Source organism: Phoxinus phoxinus, assembly GCF_949152265.1.
Source record: "Phoxinus phoxinus genome assembly, chromosome: 25".
Taxonomy (NCBI): Eukaryota; Metazoa; Chordata; class Actinopteri; order Cypriniformes; family Leuciscidae; genus Phoxinus; species Phoxinus phoxinus.
Window position 1 is genome coordinate 14,705,599 of NC_136900.1, and position 26,550 is coordinate 14,732,148.

Genomic DNA, 26,550 nt, shown 5'->3' on the forward strand with positions numbered 1-26,550 from the left:
CATTGTTTAACAACATTGTAGCTCACATTAGGTCTGTCTTTAAAGGTTTTTAACTTATCAATATAAATCACTTCCCTGTGTGATTTTTACTTGCGGAACCTGATTGTTGAACTCTATGGGGTCCAAAACAACAAGAAAAGAAACAGGCATTTTTCAAAATATCTTCTTTTTGTGTTCCACAGAAAATATACATGTTTGGACAACACGAGATGCATGAATGATCAATGAGCAGCTTATGATGATCACTAATAAAAATTCTTGAGAAGAAATAAGGACAATTCTGTCTTTTCTGAGGCTTCTTTCAGATCCAATCCTCCCATCAATCATTCTTACCTACCAACCCAATGCTTTTCACTTTCATTTCTTCCAAATCCTCTCTTATGTATGCGTTTTCTATCTCTAATTTTTCATTTTCCCTTTTAAAGCAGACAAATCAGACATCTTTTTATTCTGAACTAATGAGTCACCAGACTCAAATATGCCATCCACTGTCAGTTCAGAATGTGTTTAGTAAAAACACAGACAGTTTTCCATGTTCACAGACAGTATTGTTGCGCTTGAGGAGACACGGTGCAAACGGTGAGGGATGTGGGATGTTAAACAGCCGCAGGGCTAGCAGGACGGCACAAAAGCACACCGATGGTGAGAGCACACGCACACACGCAAAAAGAAGTGGATGTATGTCTAAACTGATGCATTAGCTGTTGCCTTTGGCGCTCACAAAGACAATGACTACTCTCTTCCATTGTGAGGAAACAAAAGCAACTCTGTTGCCCATCTAAAATGCTCCGGTTTGACTTGACTACCATACATCCTGTGGCGATCTACACTCAGGACTACTGATCATAAGAAATAGAATACATGAAAAATAAGTTAGTGCATGCAATGCAAAGGTGAAAGGTTAAGTCCTACCTATCAGTGTCTTCTTGACTCTTGGGATTAAAGTGGTGAACGGTCCCTCTCACGGAGTTCATGCCATCCGAGACGCGCTTAACCCTCCGGGAGTATAGGTTGAGACCTCCGTCAGTCATGTAGCTGCAGACACACACACAAAAGCTCGTTTATCACACAAAAAATATAAACGAGACACAATAATAACAGGTCTAATGCGGTGTCTTATCTGTTATTGGAGCATGAACAGGCTGTCTTGTTGTGAAACACTGGAGTTAAATATGTAGCGAGACGCATTAACAAAAAGATATTTTACATGATGTTGCCCGCCGTCTGATGATCTATACTTATCCAGCTCCTTTGACAGCATGTTGTGTCTGGACGTTCACTTTCATAACAAATTAATTCAATTCTCTCTACAAACAGCGTAAAGACAAACGTTTGTCAATGTCAAGAGAAATCAGCCACAGGAAAAACCAGTTTTACTACATGTAGTGGAAACACATAGGTAGAGACGTGCTATAATGTTAGAAGATCTTGTTATGGATTGTACCGAAAGGACATTATACTATGTATATTTATATACTTATGTTATATAGATTTTCAGGGGGGTCAGATCAGTGTTGTTTAGTATTGGTATACTAGTATGGTTTTTGATAATAGATTTAATTTGTTTAATTTTTATAATTTTTTTATAGTTTTAGGTACTTCAACTTATACGAAAATGAGAAATGTTACCTTGACAACTCGCTGAAATATATTTTATTTTATTTCAGTTAATGTTTTATTTTATTTAAAAAAATATTTGTTTAATGGTTTTGGTTTTAGTTAATAATAACCATGGCTGAGATGATTGGGCTCTCAATATGGTCTAGCAATTGCTATGGAAGATACCGTTTTTAGCTATTTTATAACAAACCATGGTGAATTCCTCAAAGCCAAGATATTTTGTTATTATAATTGATATATTTTTTTATGTTATATATTGACATTCTGAAATATAAAGGGTTTATATCATGCGTACAAAAATATAATATATAACATTTTACAAACATTTACAAACGTATTTAAAAAAGAACAACAAACCAATATCCCCAAACATTTATTTTTAATAAGTTCCAGATGAAACCTCACATAGTATAAAAAATATTCTCAATTTAAAAACAGTTCATGTTAGCCCAAATCAGCTATAAACTAGACCTAGTGCCTATTTCAGTTTAACTCAAACAAAACCATAACCAACATGCAACTCAGAATGTTCACTCACCTCACTAAAGGTCACAAACTAGGACTGCGACAATCAAGAAAGCCGTTGGTTTCACATGACCATGTCTGTTGACTGTTAAGGTGTGCGCTTATGGGTTTGTTTATGTTCTTACTGTAAGCACCTATCTGTGTTCTTAGTATCCCTAGAACACACTGCATTGAGAAGTAAGGAGAGAGAGAAAATAAGATTGTGGGTTGGACTGCAGGCAGAAGTGGACAGGAGAGCTGTGTGAGACAGTGTGTTTTAACCTGAGGCACAAAGTGGATGAGTGTTTACTCTGTTGAGCCATTTAAGTGGATGTTCTACAGGTTCTCAAAGGACAGTCATTTGCCCTCTGGCGACAAGCAATATGAACCAAACACTTAAAACTACAGCAGGGGGAGAGCAGCGCTGATAACAGGCTGATCCCATAAGCTTAATGTTTCAGGTTAATATGATTTACACAGTAAAACAGGAACATCACATGCATGACAGAACTACTACAACACAATAATACTGAATAACACCTTGTTGCACTATTTAAAAATAGACTAAATGTTTTAATATTAAGAAATCTTATAGCAAATGCACTAACTCTAGTAATTAAATATGATCCATCATGAGTGTTATTCTTCATAATTCATTATTTTATTGAAAGTAAATGAATTGTCCTGGTAAAAAAAAAAAAAATAGATTTTAACCGTGAATTATGTGGTGGTATATAAACTATTTTACAATATTTGTAATTAGATTTAACAGAACAATTACATGTTTCATCCTGATAATTAGTCATTCACATTACAATAACATTAATGCAAACATTAATTTCACAATGTGCAATACATATTTATTTTTAGTCCATGTTAGCACAGATCCATTAAATAATATTAATAATGTATTAAAGGTTGAATTTAACATATAAACTCGCAAAATGCATTGGTATTTTTCATTGTTAGTTCTTGTTAATCTAATCTATAATCTAATAAATGTTTACATACAGTAACATTAACACATAATATATAATTAAGCAGATTTATAATATTAAAACAAGCATTTTTACTGTATCCGATTGCTTATTATAATGGGAGCGAGTTAGTTTTGGTTGTTAGGTTTGCAGATGGAGACGGCACAGCATCTTAAAAGACACACATCCTTTAGCTTGATCTCTCATGTCCTGCTGTGAAGCAATCACACTCTGAGTCAGGTGACGGTTTCATCATCTGGGCGGCTGACTAACCTGCTGAACAGGTGGGACATTTCCAAACAGCACACGCCACACTAATGATTTATGTTTTTCAGTTCTGACATGATAATTCAACAATAAATGAATCATCAGGTGTGATTCAGATCAGAACACAGGAAATATGAATTTCGTAATCCTGTGGTTGATCAATCATAATTTTCAAAGCATCTAGCAAAGCTTTAGCAACTAGTACAGCAAAAAATATTGAATTGGCATTTTGTATTAAACAGCAAAACGTTGACAAAACCAGTTTATTAGATTTATGTGAGCATTTAACATTGATTAAACTGATTAGAAGTCATTTTATTTTAGTATGTATACTCTGTAGCCTGCGGCAATTGTCTTGGCATGATACATACATTTTGTAAATAAATAAAACTATGGTATACATCACAAGAACCACGATATGATACCTCCTTGACAGGTGCATACTGGGCAAATTTGGGATCAACGGCTTCTGTTTAACTTTAGTTACTGAGAAACAGAGGCTTGTTAAGATTATTTCAACTAGTTAAACACTCTGTCCCATGGAGTTATTCATTTGCCCTGACCTGGTGACCCCGCTACAAGTCATTCAACAGCAGTCTCGACAGACTGACAGATAGAGACACAATGTATAATCAAATAATAACCTGGTGCTATGGTTGAAAACCCCCCAAAAATGTTTGTTTCTATTATCTTTCATCTAAATGTAATAACTTTCTCTCTATAGTGTCTGTTGACATAACCAAGGCTGAATAGGCAAGGAAAGATAAATAAAAAAAATCGGCAGGAAAAACAAAATAAAATAAATATTTTTACAAAAAGAAAAAAAAGGCATCTACATTTCAATCAAATCCCAATGGATAAAATTAGTCATTTATATTTTTCTACAAACTATTCAGTTTTACTTATTTAAAAGTTATTAAAATAGAATAGAATAAAAACACCTCAATCAAATCTCAATGGATAAAATCAGTACTTGTCCTGCAAACTCTAACAAAATATTCTCTAAATGTTCAAATAAAATGTATATAAAAAAAATATATCACAGCATCCACAATTCAGTCAAATCTCAGTGGATACAATCAATACTATCCCTACATAATCTCCCACAAAACATTGTTTAAATGCCTTTTATGTTATCCTTATCCGATTATTCGAACATGCAACTAAGATGGTACTAAGATAAGCTGGTAAAAAGACACTAATCCAAACCAAAGCATCTGGTTTTAGAAACAGAATTTGCTGTAAGTACCCAATGTTGACTGCGTTTCAAAATCCATCCATATATGGTCTCAGTAATTGGGCTTAAAAGCTTTTTCCAACTATGATCAAATGTCTCACAAAGATTTTCTTGTGGTGACAGAATCACTCTACTGGAATTCAGCACTGAGCAGAAGGAATATGAGAATCCAATAAAAGGTGTCTGTCTGATTCCTGTTTGAACAGGACTAGGGGAAGATTGTGCACAACATTTCTGCATCTGCTGCATATGTTTGTGCATTTAGTCGCATTTCCAAATTTGGATCTGACCTCATATCTCTTCCATGGGGTCAAAAGGTTGCACATTTTTCCATGAAAAGTCAGCTAAATGCATCTCTGTGAGGTAAATTCAAGAACTCTCTTTCTCTTTGTGCCCCAAATATTCATATATTCACCCTCTCTCAGGATTCAACCATGAATATTTCCCATGACCCTTGACTCCCGTTCTCTTACCACAGGCTACATGTTGCGTTTTCATGTCCCACTGACGGACTGCGAAATTAACGGCTGATAACAGACATATGAACAAAATAACTGCTAACATGAAAGAGCTATTGAGGCTTCCAAAATGTTATCGTACAGCAGTGTCGGCTCTAATGCACATTTATGTCAGTATCTACTTAAAGCTGCATAAAGAAGCAGGCGGGCTTGGGATGTGATTGCATGATCCAAAACAAAGCCAAGAGCCAAGAAACAACACCATCTAAACATACTGTAATTTGCATGTTGCCACAAACCACAGCAGTGCACCGGGGACTTTGAGCATGCAGGCAAAAACTGGCAGAGCTCCTAGGGAACGGCACAATGAAAGAGTGAAGTGAATAAGGAAAGCTGGATCGGCGTTACATGATTACATGCTAAAAAGCTGTGGCTAACCGCTCATGGGACACAGTAGGAATCCAGTGCAGGGTGCGTCGAGCCACTGCGCACTTGCACTAACACTGCATCTTTTGATATATAAAGTTAAACGGACAGTTTAACTTGTTAAAAGGATGAATTGCACATTTTTGAAGCCATCATCAAAATTTTGCTTATTCAAAAGAGTTGATTGATTTATTGAACATTTATTGATTATAATATTCTTGTTTGAAAGTGATTCAAAATAAACTAGTCAAAAAGGACTAACTAAAGAGCACCACCTAGAGGCAGATGTTAAGAGATGCATTCTTACCTGTAGGATACCTGTCAAATGTCTTACTGTAATTTTGTTTATGTGTATATATAAACAAATATATACATGTAAACATTGACAAGGAGGTAGGACATCGGACCGAATGCAATGATTGGACGAAAAAAAATTGGTCCTGAGACTTCCACAGAAGATATATGTATGTTTTCATTTTTAGACCACTTCTAATATTGATTTCTATCAGGATGTGAAGAGAGTTTTAACCAGTACAACCAAAACCTACCTTTACAGCTGATGTATCATCTATCAATAGTTATGCATATGAAACATTTGCAAGCACACCACACTCACCCACTGGAGACACCATCCACCCTCATGCTCTTGCCCAGGACGTCTCCATCACTCATGTACCCCGCCGTTTCCATGGCGACGCCCTCCAGCTCCTCCACTTTCTCGGAGAGCTCAAGGCCGCAGACGACTCCGTTGTGAGTGCAGGTCTGATGTCTGTGTGTGTGCCGCTCACAGCCACTGCCGTGGTGTACGAACGTGTTTCCTGAAGAGGGGGCATCACCAGCTTGTAGACGAGGGCTGGATGAGCCCAGCCGCCAGGGCAGTGCAGAAGCAGGGCGGGAACTGAGGGTAAGCAAGGCCCTCTCATTGACCTCTGTGGTTACAGTGCTGTCAAAGGTCGTCTCAAGAGTGCTGGCAGGCAGTGAGACAGAAAAAAAAAACATGAGAAGTTAATGGCATAACCATGAACTACAGGTTTGTTAACATCTTGACTTTTTTCTTTATTTTATTTTAACATTGAAAAAAGTGTTGTAACATCACTGACAAATTAATTTAAGATGTTCAAAACACACACCAATTATCAGCGAAAAATCAATAAATGATAACATTTATATTATTTATTGATTTTGTTTGCACACTTGTTAGACCTTGTATATAATGTTTAACACCTATTCTTAACCTAAACAATCTTAAGTGTCAAAGAAGAGGTTTACATGATAAAAAGGATTTTTCAGGCACCTGGCAAATTCAGGTTTTTGTATGTGCAAACAAAATATTTCTTATTATTGGATAAAGTGTTACATTAACACTGAAGTTTTTCATCAATGAAAAAAGTGTTATTTTAGTATTATTTATGCCATTAAAGTATTTACTAATATTTTAAATAGGCTTTTATTTACCGTAAATGTTTTTCAGTTTTCATTTTAATTTGAGTAATTCTGTTACATGCTTTTGTCACTTTTGTTGTTTTTTTATATATCTATTTAGCTTTAATTTATATTGATTTTAGTTAGTTGCCAATATTTTGTTTAAATATTCTTTACTTCATTTTTTTTCCCATCTTGATTTCAATTAACACAAATCATTTTTAATAATCATTTTAGTTTTAGTTAACTAACAACAATGCAAGCCATGTCTGACACTAGATTGCAGCATAGACATTCTGCAAAATATCTTTAAAAAAAATCATTTTTGTTTCACAAAAGAAAAATAAATAATAAGGGTTTGGAATGACATGAGGGTGAGTAGATTATGAAGGTTTTTTCGGGGGTAAATATACCTTTTGGAAAGAAAGAGTGCAAGCAGCAAGCAAAAAGCATCGTTGGATTTCTGGCAAAATGATGCATCCTCACGGGACAGGGTTTCATTGGGATATTAAAACAAGCTTTTTATCTAGTATTAGCAGGCAGTATGTGGCCTCCAGGCGATTTCACGGCCAGCTTTTGCACCCTGGAAGGCCGAGACGCGTATCAAACTGATCACGGCAAAGACAAAAACCCGGCACCCCCCAAATGAGCTCCTAATGCCAATCAAAATGTCTTCTTCAAAGCCATTTAGAGTTTAACCGTTCGCAAACCCCCAGAGATAAAAGGGTTCACACACCCGGGAACAATGGGGTGCTTTCTGAACTGTGCTGTGATCTCTGTGCCCAGTCATTATTAATGTCATGTTGCACTTCAAACCTACTGAATAGAAGTCATTTAGAGTCTGAACATGAACTGACAGCAAAGAAAGTGCAGTAAGAAGCAAGTACCACTAGCGGGAACCCTTTGGGTTGATCACCAGTTCGCCAGATCATCGCTTCGACACTTTTAGACAATTGAGGTGAATCGTTCTATTTTTAAATTAATTATTTAAAGCAAACATTTGAAGCTTATAAAAGCACTTAGAATAATTATCCTGTTAAAACTTCAGTAAATTTTAACGTTTACGGCTTGGCCCCATTCGCTTCAATTGTAAGTGCTTCTCTGTAATCCTTTGATTATTTTAAAGGAACACTCCGACTTTTTGGGACTTTAGCCTATTCAATTTATTCCCCAGAGTTAGATAAGTCCATACATACCTTTTTCATCTCCGTGCGTGCTATAAGTCTGTTTGACGCACCCACCGCTAGCCTAGCTTAGCACAAAGACTGGATGTAAATGGTTGCAGCTAGCATACTGATCCAAATAAGTGACAAAATAACGCAAACATTTTCCTATTTACATGTTGTGACTTGTATAGTCACAGAGTGTACAAAAAACAAAGTCACATGAGACACAGACATATTTTAACCATAAATACTGGGAACTATATTCTCTGAAGGCGAAGTACTGCTACTTGGGCGGAGTGATAACCGCAGCACATGAGACGCGCTCTGAACGAACTCTCTGCTCCTCACCACGGCGCGTCTCAGGTGCTGCGGTTATCACTCCGCCCAAGCAGCAGTGCTTCGCCTTCAGAGAATATAGTTCCCAGTATTTATATGGTTAAAATATGTCTGTGTCTCATGTGACTTTGTTTTTTGTACACTCTGTGACTATACAAGTCACAACATGTAAATAGGAAAATGTTTGCTTTATTTTGTCACTTATTTGGATTAGTATGCTAGCTGCAACCATTTACATCCAGTCTTTGTGCTAAGCTAGGCTAGCGGTGGGTGCGTCAAACAGACTTATAGCACGCACGGAGATGAAAAAGGTATGTATGGACTTATCTAACTCTGGGGGATAAGTTGAATAGGCTAAAGTCCCAAAAAGTCGGAGTGTTCCTTTAAGGAAAATGAGGAACAAGTCCCAGAACATTCCTTTAAGATAAGTAATATTTTAGATGAACAAAACTAACTTTAGTCACTTCTATCAGGCTGAAACATATGAGAAAAAATAAAACACACATCACACTGGTTTTACCTGTGACTGATATGTGTCGTTCCCCTCAAACTGGACATGGTTTCCTCAAGGTTTTGCCTCAGATCAGCAATGTTTTTCGCAGTACGTAGCCTCTTGGTTTCGGAGTCCTCACCTGGGGAAACCAGACTCATCACCATCACCACAGTCTGCAAACAGCTGCTACCATAACTCTAAAGCATGTCTGAACACACACTCACACACCTAAAATGCTTCAGAAATGCAGCTAAAACCCGGAGAATCATGGGGTAGTGTAAATGAAGCACCTCCGAACTCTGTATTAGCGTCACAGCACTAACTCTGCCCCTTATGCTCGTGAAGTTAAATCTCCTAGCGTTCCGTAAAAGAGCTTTTTGTTTTCTTGCACCAATGTTAACGTACGAACCGTTAGCCAACCGCTGCTTAAAAATAAACACGCAGTGTATGCCGTAGGTGAGAGGGGATTTGGCTGCTTGGATTAACGGCTGTTTACTGATCATAAGAGGTCCACAAGGGGCTCAGAAGGTACAGAGCAGACTCACACACACACAAACACTCACACATGATGTAAAATGTGTAAAAGAATGAGTGCTGTGGAAAAGTACATTCCTAGAGGCTGTAAAAACCACAAACAACCTCTTTCAGAACTGCTCGCTGAGGCTAATGCTAAATCTATGTTCTTTACCCGCCTTTTGGGTAAAAAAAAAAAACTAGCTTCCTCTCAAACTTCAGAAATTTTTATTTTAAAACAGCATTTAGTTTGGCTTTATTTGCAAAGATATCTGATGAGATGAAAGTTCATAATGCAACGCAAGTAGGCAATGCATTGGATTTTCAATGCAAGGGGAGCTAGCGTAAATTAGCGTAAATGTCTATATTCAATTTTTAAAGTCAACTGCTGTCATGGCAGATTTCTGCTAAGCAGGGTCATTATCTAAAGCTAAAAAAAAAAAACATTTTAACAGATTTGCTGTAGCCAAGCAGTTAACGCACATGATTGCCAAAAGGGGCACTATGCGAAAACATCCTCTTGTACAGTCAGTTTTCTCTTTTAATCCAACAATGGCAGACTTCCAAGAAAAAAAGAGATGCGTCTTAACAGTTAGTACACATGCTAATATAAAAGTTGCAGGTCCATTTCTCCTCTCGATACTGTCTTCATCAATAAAAAGTGACTTCAGGTTTATCAAGACTTCAGGTGTGTTAAATGCCTCCTAGGTAGCTTTTTTTTCTTTTCTTTTTTTTAAAGATCAAGTCGTCCAACACTCATCTACTCACTTTCATGCTTCTCAAACATGTCCAACATGGTTAGAAGGATCTCCTCATTAACCCGAGCAATTCCATCCCACGCACAATAGTGATGGCTCAAATGCAGCTGACATACAGAGCTGAACATGTTGAGCTCCCTTTCATTCAAAACACTTGGTTCAGTGTATTCAGCCAAACATATAGATGATGTTGGAGGTCCACCAGAACTGTCTACACCCCAGAACCTGTCCTTTCTCCTTAGACAGGAGCAGTCGTCTAAGTCTAAGATGTCCTCATAAGAACTATCTCTTGTTCCTCCAGTTCGGAGAGGAGATGCCAACGGACAATGACATTCTGCTTGATCCATTGAGAAGAAGATTAATTTAGGTCTTCTTCTAGTGGTACAGATCTTTTTCTCGGTTGCTACTAATGTCCTGTGCTTTTTCTGGTGGCAACGTGTCCCTGACTCTCCTACGCTTCTATTAAGATGGATAAAAGGTCTATCTGACACATTCGGAGTTGTTTTCCCAGAGAATGTCCCGATTGATTCGTGAAAGAAGCTCTTGTGACGGCGGTCCTGCCTTTTCCTTCCCTCCATGGAAAAGAGAGGGGAAATTAGAATACAGCTCTCATGTCCACACCAGCCCAGGGAACTTCCCCTGTGGAGAAGAGTTTTTCTCTCTACACAAAGTTCTGACAGACTGAGAAAGGACACACACACACACACACACACACACATGCTGGTAGGCCTTGGCAACTCCTTGACATTCATAGCCTTTAACATGCAGATGAGTGCTGTTTTGTTTTCTTGTTCACTCTCAGACTGGCCTGACATTGGCCTCAAAGTTCGGAAAACACTGCTCACTTATTCTTAAATAATCAGTGTTGTTTTATACAAAGACACAGTAAATGACCTTGTCCTAACTAGGCATTAGATTTGGGGAGTAACTATCCAAAAGTGGCAACACTACTAAAATGTTTAGTAGAGTGATATTAGACTGTTTTGAAACAGTTTTTCCCAGTAACAAGCAACATGTCCAACATTCAGCCTTGTAACATGGTAAACAACAGAATTGTTTTTACCTCACATGGTTTCCTGAGCAAGCTGAACAAACATGCTAGTCTAAATTGCAATGTCTGATTCATTTAAGTGAACTGTTAAATGATTCAAATGATTTGCTAAAATGATTCACTATGAAACACAAAAATTATTCACTATGAAACATTAAATTATTTCCTATGAAGGGTTATGAAATCGCTAAAAAGATTTGCTACAAGTAACTAAAATGATTTCCTATAATTCTGCTAAATGCATTATAATGGTGCAATTCACTAAAATGATTCACTATGAATCGCTGAAATTATTCACTGTGAATCACTACAATGATTAAACAACTCACTTGTGGCCGTGACCAGTTATATTATTTTCAATTACAGTTTCAAAGTAGCTTCAGCAACACTGCTATTTGCAACTCAAGATTATTTTTCTGTACTCACTCTCATTATGCTCATAATGCTTACCTGTCAGGTTCTCAAGAGAAGTATGGATGGATTTGCTGCACAGGCCTGTTCGTTCCCTCCTTTCCTCCACTCCTGCCACTAGCCCAGTCTTATCAATTTCAGTTTGAGACCTACATATAGACAGGACAACATACTAGTTTAGAGCCAAACAGAGTCTCATGGAGCATGTAGGATAACGCATTACAGCACCGTGTTCCCTTACCTGTACATGAATGGGGCGACCGTGGCCATGTTGGGATGGCAGTATTGTTGCTGGAGCTGTGGAAGTTGCACACTGACCATATTGCTGGTTGTTGAGTGGGTCTGCGCACCAAGGGTGAGATCTTGGCAACTTTTCCCATCTGAAAATGCTAAGCTAGACGTAAAGCTGTAGTTTCTATTATCTTTCTGCCCTTTATGTACAGACAGACCTCCTATCTTTGTGCTCCGTAACCGTTCTCCCTCCGCACCACAAGGGGGCGACGCTACAGTCTTATTTGCAGCTGAACCCTTTCCTCCTTGGCTTGGTTTGGGAATTCCACTCATGGCTGATTTTGCATTGTCTTTCTTTGCTTTGTTTCCTTTGGGAACAGCCTTCTTAGACTCAAGTACAACAAGTCCGTCAGTTTTTGTGTCTCCTTTAAGGTGTTTGGGTTCTGTAATAGGAAGCTGTTTGAGCTTTTCTTTCTCTTTAGGCTTTGACTTCTCTTTAAGTTTTTCAGACGCTTTTGCCGAGGTTGTATTCGGCGCCAAAGATTTTCCAAGCGTCAACTGTGCAAAGCCTTTCAGTGCTAGCTTGGGACTTGAGCTGCCAGAACTGCTGGGGGTGACAGGCCGTTGGTTTCCAGGGTGGATGGGGCAAATCTGGCCGCCTTCTGGTTCAACATCATCCACATCGTCTGTACTGACAACCTTGGAGGCTCTGGAACCCGTTTTGCTGTTGAAGAGCTTGAGCTTTTCCAGCATGGACTTCTGGGCAATCACCTTAGGAGGAACCTCAAGAGAATCTGGAGCTGGTTGTTTAACCGTGACCATGGAGGACGTAGCAGTGTGTTTAGCGCTGAGCGACTTGCTTCTCCAGGGTTTAGAGGTGGAAGTTGTGCTGCTGGTGCAACTGGGTGGAGGAATGGAAGAGCTGATTGGTCCATGATCAACCATTATTGGTGATGGGGTCGTTTTCTCTGTAAATTCACGAGGAAATATAACATTTATATATAAGCTCTTTATCACAACCGCTTCTGTATTTTGCAAAACTTTTGCTCAAAACTTTTGATTATTTGTATTTAATGATATAATCTTTAAAACAATTAAACAATTTTGAAGGTTTGCAAAAAATTACTAATTTTATTTTTTAAAAAAGTGAAATTGCTTATGTAAACATATAGGACTATAAATGAAAGTATATATATAATATATAAAAGTATATATATTTATGCAATGCTTGGTGTAACTTTTTGCACATTCAACTACTGTAACAGGCAATTGGCCAAGTAGGGAGGACAAATGGTCAATCTGGCAGAGAGAAAGTGGGTCAAATCTTTCAAACACTAGCAAGTGCAGTCAAGCTGTTGCACACAAACATTAGCAAGAGTTACACCCCTGGGAGTTTGAAAATATGAGAGCATATTGGATGAGAAAAGGAAGCATGAACTATAAAGATAAATATTTAAAGTATGTGAAGTAATGTATTAATATTTAGTTTTGAGATCCGGGGTTTTTCTATGACGGTTAGTAAAGGAGAGTGACTCTGGAGCATTTCATGACATTTGAAATATGAGTGAAGAAACTGATTATTTGGTTACCGTAAATATAAAAACAAACCATTTCCAAGGCACATTTTTAAATGTGCTTTCTGTCATAATACTAATGTAAAAAAACAAATAAAAATTGACAAAATATTGTTTTATTAATATTACATACAATACATAATATAATATTTAATAGTATATATAATTAGCCTGAATTGCATGGAAATTCAGTATGTAATGACACCAAACTCTTGCAAAGTCAAAGTAAAAATGTTAAATTTTTCATTTGACCTGTTCTGATCAGTCACTGTCTTTCCCTATTTCCCAGTTTCCCTGATTTAATTTCCCTGCACTGCTAAACTGGTGGTTGCCCTTGTATGCATTATTTAATTATTTACTAGCCTGTTGCATAAAAACTCAGTTTAGCGGTGCGTACCTTACAGGCAATCTGAGCAAAATTCACATAACATATTCCTGGCATGTCTTCCTAGCCGTTTGATCTCACTGTATATAAAGCTCTGTCATTATCATTGACTTTTCTCTCTCTTCTTGCGCTGGTTTTGCCACAAGTACACTAATTAGAGATGAATCATCATCAACATACTAGATCAAGCAGTGTGCAGCTGAGAGTCCACACGTACCACACACAAACACAGATGCATGTACATCATGCATGTGCAAATGGGAAAAAATACTTTTTATATGGTTTTATGAATATGTCTTGAATACAAAAATTCCACATACTCAACTATGTGACATGTTAGAGGGTTAAAGGGTTAGTTCACCCAAAAATGAAAATAATGTCATTAATGACTCACCCTCATGTCGTTCTAAGCCCGTAAGACCTCCGTTCATCTTCGGAACACAGTTTAAGATATTTTAGATTTAGTCCGAGAGCATTCTGTCCCTCCATTGAAACTGTATATACAGTATACTGTCCATGTCCATAAAGGTAATAAAAAGATCATCAAAGTAGTCCATGTGACATCAGTGGGTTAGTTAGAAGTTTTTGAAGCATCGAAAATACTTTTTGGTCCAAAAATAACACAAAATAAGACTTTATTCAGCATTGTATTCTCTCCCGGGTCTGTTGTCAATCCTTCACAGTTACGCTGATGGCGTAAGACGCTGATGACGTGTTATCTGGTGCGCCCGAGCTTCATTTATAGACTGAGGGAAACGCACGCTGTAAAAGTGTCTCATCCGCGACATGCACATTTACGCACCATTAAAAAAATGATATCCACGCAAACAATGTAGAATAGCTTGAATATAGCGTGCGTCTCCCTCAGACTGTAAACGAAGCTCGGGCGCACCAGATAACACGTCAGCAGCGTCTTACATCAGCAGCGTCACTGCGGAGTCGTGAACGCAGATTGACAACAGACCCGGGAGAGAATACAATGCTGAATAAAGTCTTATTTTGTGTTATTTTTGGACCAAAAAGTATTTTCGTGGCTTCAAAAAACTTCTAACTAACCCACTGATGTCACATGGACTACTTTGATGATCTTTTTATTACCTTTATGGACATGGACAGTATACTGTATATACAGTTTCAATGGAGGGACAGAATGCTCTCGGACTAAATCTAAAATATCTTAAACTGTGTTCCGAAGATGAACGGAGGTCTTACGGGCTTAGAACGACATGAGGGTGAGTCATTAATGGCATTATTTTCATTTTTGGGTGAACTAACCCTTTAATAACTACTAAATAACTAGTAGTTACGCTAAATAACTAAATGCTGAAGTGTGGAAACCAAGCCCGCATAACGTAACAACAGTGTGCCAAAAATGTGTCAAAAACATGCAATTAAAGAATCATAAAAATGTTTATGAGAGTTTAAACAAATCAAGGGAGGATGGTTTGGATCACTCATTGGGAGCAAGAAAAATGTTCAAATGAAACTTATGAAAAATTTGGTTCAAAATATTTTGTAGAACTTGAAGTGACAATTCATGTCCAATAACAGCAGGTTCAAAAAATGAATACAACTATAAAGTTGTCTTTATGGTCAAAAGACCCATAAATTATCATGAAAGTACCATGAAGTCCATTTACTTGTGCGCTTTTTCCCAGCCTTTAAAGCTTTCCGATAACTAAGTACAAGGAACAGACCTAAATTCTCTTCATTATCCACTTATAATGTTTTTTTTTTCTTTCCCCAGAGCTTAAAGGGTTAGTTCACATCAAATTTAAATTCTGTCATCATTTATTCACCCTTATGTTGTTACAAACCCGTAAGACTTCCGTTCATCTTCGAAACACTAATTAAGTTATTTTTAATGAAATTGAGTTATTTCTGTCCCTCCATTCACAGTCCACGCAAGTTCCACTTTGTCGCTTCAAAAAGTTCATAAACTAATCCATATGAATTGAGCGGTTTAGTCCAAATTTACTGAAGACACACAATTGCTTTAAAGATGATCAAATTAATGAATTCATTAATTCTTGTGTTATGCAGCACGTTTGAGCTTCCGCAAGAGCCAATGAGGTTTGTTCTCAAGCATCAGGCATGTTCGGTCGAGCTTCTGTTTATGTTCGCTGATGAATGTCAAATCTGTTCATCATATTAAGCGATTGAGCCTCTTCAGAAAATTTGGACTAAACCACTCAATTATTTTGGATTAGTTTTACGATCTCTTTATGAACTTTTTGAAGCGTCAAAGTGGTAGTTGCGTAGCTGTCAATGGAGGAACAGACATCACTCAGATTTCCTTAAAAATATCTTCATTTGTGTTTCGAAGATGAACGAAAGTCGTACAGGTTTGGAACAACATAAGGGTGAAAAAAATGAAGACAAAAATGAATTATACATTTTCTACTATTTGTTGAAAAGAAAAGAGCAGCTTGGTCATTCTTCTAAGTAACTTCTTTTTTGGTATATATAATAATTTCTGTTAGGGGGGGGGGGGGTACTTTTTGAGAAATATATTTACGCATTAAAAACACCGGTTTTAGTTTCTGAAAATAACAATAATATCGTTTTTAATAATATATTTATATGATAAGAAGATAACAGTTATTTTCCTGAAAAAAAGTTGACCAATAATACTAATACCAATTTGAGTAAGATGAAAAGTAAGATAAATCTGTAAAAAATGTTTGCAGGTAATTCTAGTAAAAAATAATAGTGAAATAAAGCCTGCCGATTTCATGGGTGGTGTGGACTTGTGGTTAAAGCTCTGGGTGAAAGGTTATAGGTTCGAATACCTCAAAGAGTTATTCATTGTGCAAGACAAGACATTAAGACACCTTGGGGGGTTTTTTTCAGGATGATTTAACAATAAAAACGTTTTACTAAATGACTGCTTACATAACACACGTGTAAAATTCTCAAGATTGTGTAAATGAATGTGATTAACTCACCTCTTTCATGAGCGCAGGCAGAGATTGACGGCTTTAATCGGTCACATTGGTTGAAGCTTTGGCTGCGTCTGTTGGTGTTTGAGGTTCGAGGTTTACTCTCTCCGCCCGTTCCAGCCGCCCTCACAGAGGGGCTCTGAAGCCTGACAAAGAGTTCAGTCAGAACAAACTCAACCTTTCTCTTTAAACAATAACTATTTATGCTGCAAAGACCCAAGACTGGAGTGCAAATTATATAAATAAACCTCAGTGACCTTTTTATATTAAAGTCCACATCTGATCATATGATCGAGAACAAAATGACTATTGAAGGGGATTCACATGTTTTTTGGCCTTGAGGAAACAAGATAGGCTTATGTAGAATCACAAGATCACCAGTAGATGGTGCTGTTGTGAAGTAATTTAAAGTAAAGTAATTTACTAGGAGGACATGTGGACATAGAAATCTGGAAAGCTGACCTAGAGTTCTTTTTCTGTGCAACTGAGAGTCTCACAGCTTTTTTCTGATCAGAGCCTTTTGATGGATGACTTCAAGTTCAAGAGAAAAAACAAAAGAGAAAGAAAAAGGGATGAATAGAAGAGTTAGAGAAATAACCAGGGTTTTTATTGTTAACTAAAACTAAACTGATTAAAAATGTTTTTTTTTTTTAAATAAAATACCATATTTCTAATATTTCATATTAGATTAACAATTTTTTACTTAAAAATCTTTAGAATAGAAACTAACTAAAATCAAATAAGTTTACTACAATCCTAAAAAATAAAAATTGCATGCTAACACTAAACCATTCAAATGAAACTAAAATAAATGTAAACTAAACAGAAATATCATAAATGTATAAAAAAAATCACACACGCAAATAAAATGATTTAAACTTAAATGAAAATAAAACCTCAAATAAATATCAAAGTTCACTAAAATATTAATAAATAAATACTATAATAGTATATAATAAATAATACTAACATAGCACTGGAAATAACAGAGAACTTGTAAATTAGAAATGGAAATGAAAAGTTAATCATTGGAAATGTTAAGGAGGAAGAAAAAGAAGAGCAGTATGAGAGCATCGTGTGTGTGTGTGTGTCCAAATTATTAAAGATTAAAAATTGATTATCGGTACCGATCTTTCAATCCAGCTGATATGATGCCTGTCTATGAAGAAGCTATCCAGTAGATGAATTGAAAATAATACCTGGACTGCAGGTCTGTCTGTGTTTTCTGTGCACATGGGGAGGAGGTGTAGTGTTGCTGGATAGGAGAAGGACAGGGAGAGCTCCGGGGAGAAGTGTGAGGAGGCAGGGCAGGACTAGCGCATCGGTGGTCCTGGTTGTTCTGGAGCATCTGAACATTGCTGGAGGCCTGTTTCAAAGTCTGCTGCTGCTGCCTGAAGCGCGACAGAATGAAGAAAAGGCCTAAAATGGCTTTCAGATTGCCATTGCGGATCTCTGTGGTTTTGGCAGAAAAATAAAAGAATCTTGTTGACATCTTATTTCAAATATTATTGAGCATTAGTTAAGAGTCCGCTCACCTTCGGCACAAAGTCCCTTAATGTTCACTCCTTTAGCAGCCAGGAAGCACAGACAGGCATCAATGTTCTCAATCTGTTTGAGAGAAAAACACGGACATACATCAAGAGCTTGCTGTCGGAAATCAAACCTAATAATTTCCCCTCTGAAAATGTGACCCCACCACGGCCGGTTTGCACACTCTCAGTTGTACAGGAAACACAACCAAACAGATGGTACTCAATAGGGCAGATTTGTGGTTTACAACCATGTGGGTCCATCCTGCGGTGTTCCTGCGACATTACAATGTATATCCTGACCACTGGCGAGACGACAGACTACTACAGCATGCTGGTTATCACAGGATTTTAAGGTCAACAAGACCTGCCATTGTCATCCCTGACCCTGAGGTTGTTTCTTAAAGGTTTTTCCCTAACTGACAGTTTAACCAAAAATGGAAATGCTGTCATAATATAGCCTAGGGCTAGGCTACTCATTTGCAGTCATGTCTATTTTATGTAACGTTATAGCGAATAGGAAAATCTACGATTTATGGGATATTTTTCTTTTTGGATGAACTAACCCTTACGCTAGCTTGTCCGGATTGAAGGGACAAGTGGATTTATTAAAGGGGCAAGTGAAAGAGAATTTTACTTGACGACCAGTCAGGTAACGTTAGCTTAAAACTTTAGTGACAAAAAAAAGAAGCATCGAATGATTCTGATTTTATTCAGTTTAAACAGCGATTGATAATGATGTCGTAAGTTAGCTATTTCTGATAACAAAAGGCGCGCTGTTGAGGCTCGCGCTTCCTTGACTTTCGTGTGGAAACAGCAGAGTGAGCAGACAGAAACATAGGCTACTGAGGTAAAAAAAAAAAAATGTTGAGTTATATATATTTATATAACTGAACATATGATAGTTAAGTAATAACACGACCAAGGGAGCTGTTTTACATATTATCACGATTGCAAATGTTACATTGATTTTATAGTTCAATAAGTAAGTTAACGTTAGTTAAAATTAGTTCAGCTACTTACATTTTAGCCACAATATATAGACTGCTTTGTTCTATTTCAACGACGAAAATGGTTCCAAAGGAAAGCAACACTCAGGTGTTTTGTTACTAAATGATTCAGTGTTTTGAACGAATCGTTTGAATGAATGACTCAATGACTCACTCATTAAGACGGTCACTTGCCGCCACCTTTTGGCGGTTTAGTTTAATGTTTAAAAGTAGGCTATCATTGCATTTTTTCTTATATGTATTTGCAAAAATGTATTTAGCCTAGGCTACATTATTAATCTCATAGCATTATTTATTGCAGTTGTAATTTTGCAATGTAAATTATTAAATTTGATTGCAGCCCTAGTGTCTAGCTGAATTTGTTGCCCAAATGTAATAATTTGACATGAAAGATGATGCATACGATAGGCTACATTTAATAAGGTTAAAGAAAATCGGCCTTTATAAAAGTAAATAACGCCCTGGGGTAGGCTAAATATTTTTTTTAAAATATGCAGATTTAAGTAGGCCTATGTAAAAGCTAATGAGAAAATTGCTTTAGAATAAATTATATTTAGGCCTACACCACCAAAAAAGGGAAGGAGTGATTTACTTGTCCAAAGGACAAGCACATGACAAGGCTTAAATGTCGAGGCTTGTCTACCATATTCTCAAAACTATCATTTTCAATATCTTCAAAATCAATATTTTGAGCACTTCTTCACCAGATCCACCACCAAGTGACAGTGACATTCGATTGAGAGTTTGACATATTGTGTTTTGTTACTTTTCCTATCACGCAGGACAGAAATTACGATAAACCAATTTTGAGGCTTACCATTTGAGAGCGACTCTCTGGGAATCCGTTGATATCGGCAATCTTTTCATTTGCTGAATGGAAAAAAGAAAACAGAGGCACTGAATTAAAGTAGGCCTAACACCATTTTATACCTGCTAGTTGGTTTTATGAACACATCATCCACTTGGTGTGGTCTTCAGGCTTTTGTATTTGTAATAGGAATGAGAATAGGAATGTGTATCCTCCTCTTGCATACGTTTATTACATTTTGGCTTAATAAGATGTTCACAACTCAGTTTGTAGCCTCATAAACCATCCACAAATTGGCCCTTTTCAGAAACTGATCTCATAAAACAGCTTCAGAACACATTCAAAGTAACAAAGGTGGTGAGTTTTCTTGATACTTGTGTGTCCATTTCTTTCCCAGTCCTCCTCCTCGACCTACTCATTATGGTTAGATTTACTGGTACGGTGGAGCAAAATTGTAGGTTTTATGTATTAATTTTTTCTGAAGGAAGAAGAGGGGTTTGTTGAAGTATGGAAAATGATTTTTTTATATCTTTAATCTTACCTACAACCTGAATGATTTCTGCCAACAAAACGCCATCGGCAACATCCTGTTGGAGGTCTTTAATCAGGCGTGTGTGTCCGGACTTGGCTAGGTAGTGGTTGGCCCAATCTGTATAAATCTATTCATCCAAAGAAAAATAGAGAGAGACCGAATGAGGAAAAGGCACTTAACATCTAACTCTGGGTTTAGAGCTTACATGGATGAAAGACAAATGCCACATTGTGGCCGATCAGCTACCATTTAAATATCAGAGTGTAGACAGGGAAATTTCCAAGAAAATTAATATAAGCAAGCTGTCAAAAGGGTCTGGAATATCAGGTTGACATTTTTTTTTTTTTTAGGTTATACTTGAAACATTAACACAAAAAGTGATAAACAATTTAAACAGTATGGTATCTTTGGAAACATATTTGATTATTTACCAATTTTAATCCCATTATTTTTTGGATTAAAATAGCAAAAATGAGTAAATAATAATACTAATTTGTATTGTATTTATTGGAATAAATATTTTTAAATGTTTTAAAACATTTTATAAACAATGGCAGTCTGATGAAAAATGTTATTGTTAAATATATTTTTTTTATATATACATATGCACAAATTCTAAATGAAAAAATGGCAGTCTGATATAATAATATATGTTGTTGTTTTTTAAATAAATATTTAGAAATAATTTAAATAAAAACATACAAATTTCTAAATGGAAAAAAGTAGCAGTCTAAAAAAAAGTGCATTGCTCCATGTGTATTATACTATGCAATTCCAAACATACCACCTGATGCCTTTCTATCTTTTCTATAATCATCATGCAACTACAAAAAGTGAGCATTGGGAGGCAGCAGAGTCTCAATAGGCCCCTAGAGGTCAGAAATGAAGGGCTGTAGGTGTTTTGTTGCTGGTCTAGTTATGTCTATGGGTCTAAATGGGACATAAGAACTGGTGTGACTGCACATCATGCAGATCAGAGCTAAGCATGGACCATTTAATGCTGGAGCCACTGCTGGTTTTAATACAGAGACTCCTTGTGAGTTCTGCAGGGGGTTGTTTGTATTTCTGCCCACAGAGCCTGGAGAACCGCTCCACCCCTTCACTGTAAACAACCTCTAGGCTGCGGTGGACTGCATGTGGGAATAATAATACTGAATAATAAAAACATAGGGGAAAAGGTATGAGTAACCAGGTTCCATGTTCACATGAAGATGCATTACGTACGCAATTACATTAGAACAAATCAGCGTTTAGCCATCATGTTCTGTTTGGTGTCTAAAAGACTTATTAAAGACTTAAAAGAAATAATTTCCATTTTCATAACATAAATCAATCTCAAGTCAATGTCAACAAAAAATGTGGGTTAAGATTCAAGATTAATCAACTGGTAGTGTTTTGAAGGTGAATGGAAAGTGATATTTTAATATTCTTTAATATTCTATTATAGGATTTATTTTGATGTAGCTTTTTTTTAATTTTCAGTTTTTTTATTATATATATATATATATATATATATATATATATATATATATATATATATATATATATATAATAATTGAACTTTACTTTATTCTTTTTTGTTTTGTTTTAGTAATTTATATCTAGTATTACTTATATCAGTTCAGCCAAGGCAACATTTTTAATTTTCATTTAAGTTGAAGATTTTCATTCCATTCTTTTTTAAAATGTTGGTTTAACAAAGTAAGTTACCTGGATGCCTTAAACTCAAAATATGATGTTACCTGAAACACAAATTATTATCTAAGTTGATTTGACAAAAAAATAAATATATATATATATATATACAGTGGTGCTAAAAACAAGATACCTCCAAAAAAAAAAAAAAGACTATGGTAGTTGCTGGACTTTTACAATGCTAAAGCCATTTGAAGTACCATGTAAGTACCAAATTTAAATATGAATACAGAATCAAAGTACGGTATTGTAAACTATGGTATTTGGACAGAATCAGCAAACTATGGTACCCCCAAAGCACTTTTTGTAAAACAGAGTAAACATGCCACATTGCATTTCTCCATTTAAGGTTCAAGATCACGTTTTTAAAGATCAGCTCAATAAAACCCAAGCAATTCAATTTGTGCAGGACAATTTAGAGAGAAAAAAAGTGGTCCCTAAACTTGTAATGGACTTTCCATTCCTTGTCTTTTTCTGGTAATTCCCATCATTTCCAAACACAAGACTAGAAGCAGATATTTAACAAACTAGTAACTGCAATCATCACGTTGTTTTACAAGGCAGCCAACCGTGACTGAAATGGCAACCTAATCCTCACACCAATGCTGTCCCAAAACACATTCAGTGCCATTTTCATTAATGTGAAGCATTTTCCAGCTTCCAGGCCAGAACAAAGAGGGACAGCAGTGCAGTGTGAGGGCATAGTAGTATATTAGTACCAGTGTCTGCTAAAGGGTGCCCACTATTGGCCTCTGGGATTGGTGTGTGTGGCGTCCCATCCACATGGCCAAATGCCCACCTGCAGTGCGGCTCACCGCCACTAATGGAGCACTGTAGTAAAACCTCCATGACCGTGTCTATGTGTGCGTTTGCGCTGTAATTACAGGCCAACTGGCTGAGCTTTTCATTCTACCCCGCCACATGAAGAACTTGGCTCTTCGCTGCCTTCAAAGCTCGACTGAACGTATGAAGCTATATAAACACATGTACGCATACACACATAGACATAAACTTACACACCGCTGCCATGGACCAAAAGAAGAACATTGCGACTTTTCATAGGCAATTTGCTTTGACCAGGTCAGCAGGATCTATTCTTACAAAGCATAATATTTTTAACATGTAAATGTATAAACACATGAGCTTTCAGCGGGAAGCTCTACAAACAGTAGTTACAATGGTGGTAATGTGGCCAAAGAGAAACTGTTTCGAAGACATGAATACAATGTACACATCTGTTGTAGGTCAAGTCATGCTGGAATATGGGCACAAGCTTTACTTTATGTTATGGTGGTAAATGTTAGTTTTTTAGTTATATTGTGAGATATAAAGTTACAATTACAAGAAACAAAACGTCATAGTGAGATTTAAAGTCACAATTGTAAGACATAAAGTTGCAATTACGAGAAACTTATTTTGTTGCGAGATATGAAGTCATAAGTAGATATAAAAATCGCAAGAATGAGAAACAGTCGCAAATGTCAGATCTAAAGTAGCAATTACAAGAAACAAAGTCGTAAATGTGAGACAAAGTTACATTGCGAGGCATAAAGTTGCAAATATAAGAAACAGTCCCCATTATGAGATAAACAGTTATAAGAAAATTGTAGTTTTGATATATGAAGGATCAATGACAAGAAACAAATTTGTAATTGTGAGATATAGTCACATTGCAAGATATAAAGTTGCAAATATGAGAAACTGTCCCAGTTATGAGATAAAAAGTTACAAGAAAGTTATAGTTTTGAGATATATAGTAGCAATTACAAGAAACAAAGTTGTAATTGTGAGATATAGTGTCAATTGTGAGATATAGTCACATTGCAAGACATAAAGTTGCAAATATAAGAAACAGTCCCAATTATGAGATAAACAGTTACAAGAAAGTTATAGTTTTGAGATATATAGTAACATTTACAAGAAATAAAGTTTTAATTGTGAGATATAAAGTTGCAATTACGAGAAACAAGTCGCACTGCAAGATAGTCGCAAGTATAAAAAAACAAATGTTCGATAAAAGGTTACAAGAAATTTGCAATTTTAACATATAAAGTAGCCATTACAAAGTCTTAACTATGATTTAACGTCATATTGTAAAAATATAGTCGCAATTACTTGAAATTACTTGAGAGTCGCAACTCTGAAGTATGAGAAACAAAGTTGCAATTGTGAGATATAAAGTTGCCATTATGAGAAACAAAGTCATAATCGTGAAATATCAAGTTGCATTGCAAGAAACAAAGTAATAATTTGCACAATAACAAAAAAAAAACCTGTTGTAGATCAATAGTACTATAAAGATAACTGATCAAGTGGTCAATGCACAAATTAATATTTTTTTTATTTATTTAATCAAAGTATAAAACTGTCTGTGTGGAATCAAACTATCCATATAAGGAAGATCATCTGTTAGAACATGAATCAATGCAACCACAAAGCCACATATAAATGAAGCATCAGTGTTCCAACCTGAGGGTCTCCTGATGTTTCTTTGGCATTCTGGTACTTTTTCAGTAAAGTTGCAGTGCCTTGACTTTGCTGTCTGTAGATGGGAGACTTCAAGGGGATGAGGCTGGGCTGCGTGGGCTTCAGTGGTCCATTCTGTTGGGTTGCTACCCTAGCTGGAATGGGTAGCGCGGTACCATGCACAGGTTTGGGCAATCCCGACTTCATCTTGGACGCGACTAGAATAGCAGGCATCTTCTTATCCTTTTACATTCAACCACGCACACGCTGGCACAAAGTTGTCTGGTTGCAGAGGCACAAGGCTCGGAGCAACCGCACACGCTGACTTTAACAGCTGGAGCAATGCAGTGGGAAGTGTGTCCACAAACTCACATTCATGCAGCACTGGAAAGCTTGGCAGCACACAGACGTCTTGCTAAACCTTCTAATAATGTGATTTTCCCATGACAATCAGCCAAATCCTTCCCCGTCATCAGTATCTTCAGTCGTTCTTCTCATCCAATGAAGCTCTACTCCATATTCGACTTGGGATCTGGACTCCGCCCGCCACCTGCTAGTCCCACAGCAGCGAGGAGTCGCCCAATATAGCCCAGAGAAGCGGACACTCTCTGGCAGGCAGAAATCACAGATAAGTGGGAAGCAGGCAGGATGCAATTTGTTGTCAGAGCAGAAGAAACCTACAGTTTGTACATGGAAGTGTAACCAGCCCCCAGATGCAGTGGCAGCAAGGCATGAGTCTCAAGCTTGAGAAGGATTAACAAGCCATTAGCAAGACAGCAGATGTGTCTTATGGGAAAACACAACGCTAACACCCCTGGGTGACAGCCTAATCAGCCATTATATCACCCTTCTCACCAATGCACCTGAGAAACGGACGATTAGCGAGCAAAGAAGAAAACTTGCTTTAGTTTATAGCTTTTAAAACTTTTTGATGCCACAGACCCTAAAAGATTAAAGACAGCTGCATATATATTTTTTAGAACGTATAAAGGCACATTTATACTGTGGGGAAATACAAAATATTATAAATTTGGAAAATACAAAAAAATAGGCCTATTATCTGGAAAAATATTGATTTTACAATGTATCTTTTTCTACCCACAATTAAAGTAATGTTATATGTATAAACTTGAAGAGAAATAAAGCTAGGGCTATCAACACTGATTAATGTCATGATTTCCAAAGCATACTTTTTAAAGTGTAAAAAACATTATTATATTATTAAAGAATTATTATAACATATACATATTCTTTTTCTTCTAATACTTAAATAAAATGAAAAAAAAATAACTATAACTATTATAAAATGATAAATAAAAAACATAAAATAATTCGAATTATTACAATATATATATATATATAAATTATTATTATTATAGAAATTTTCTCAACTTTTCTTGCGACCCCAATTTGAAAACCCCTCTCAGTCTAATTCTGTTCCAAGGAAATCCAAATGGATACTTAACAATCTGGCTGTATGATCATAACCAACTACAAGTACATCTAACTGAGGCAAAATGGTAAGGAGAATTGTTTGTTCTTGTTGTCATCTCAACAAAGCAATTTACCCACTGCCAAAAACATCTATTAGGCATGATTAAAATCAGTAAATGACCAAAAATGCCTCGAAGCCTAAGTATTTTCACTTGCAGTTAAAATTTTGTATGCGGTTTTACCATGATTGAAATGTTAAGTCTCATTCGCCCTGTTTTTCGGCAGTCGCTGAATTCCCATGCCCG

The 26,550-nt window shown here is 36.5% G+C and overlaps 1 protein-coding gene across 1 annotated transcript in view; it reads right to left on the bottom strand.

Moving 5' to 3' along the window:
- The window catches only part of nav2b (neuron navigator 2b), a gene marked incomplete at its 5' end in the record, with an annotated part of 65,071 nt that extends 40,026 nt beyond the window's left edge, over nt 1-25,045 (bottom strand). Inside the window, 12 exons of the mRNA XM_079604058.1 lie at nt 913-1,035; nt 6,106-6,456; nt 8,934-9,045; nt 11,679-11,788; nt 11,881-12,838; nt 16,778-16,917; nt 17,234-17,302; nt 17,971-18,223; nt 18,307-18,379; nt 20,128-20,180; nt 20,660-20,777; nt 24,815-25,045. Of these exons, the coding sequence (XP_079460184.1) occupies nt 913-1,035; nt 6,106-6,456; nt 8,934-9,045; nt 11,679-11,788; nt 11,881-12,838; nt 16,778-16,917; nt 17,234-17,302; nt 17,971-18,223; nt 18,307-18,379; nt 20,128-20,180; nt 20,660-20,777; nt 24,815-25,045 (2,591 nt within the window). The remainder of the gene's footprint in view (nt 1-912; nt 1,036-6,105; nt 6,457-8,933; nt 9,046-11,678; nt 11,789-11,880; nt 12,839-16,777; nt 16,918-17,233; nt 17,303-17,970; nt 18,224-18,306; nt 18,380-20,127; nt 20,181-20,659; nt 20,778-24,814) is intronic.
- Between the last annotated feature and the right edge of the window lie 1,505 nt (nt 25,046-26,550).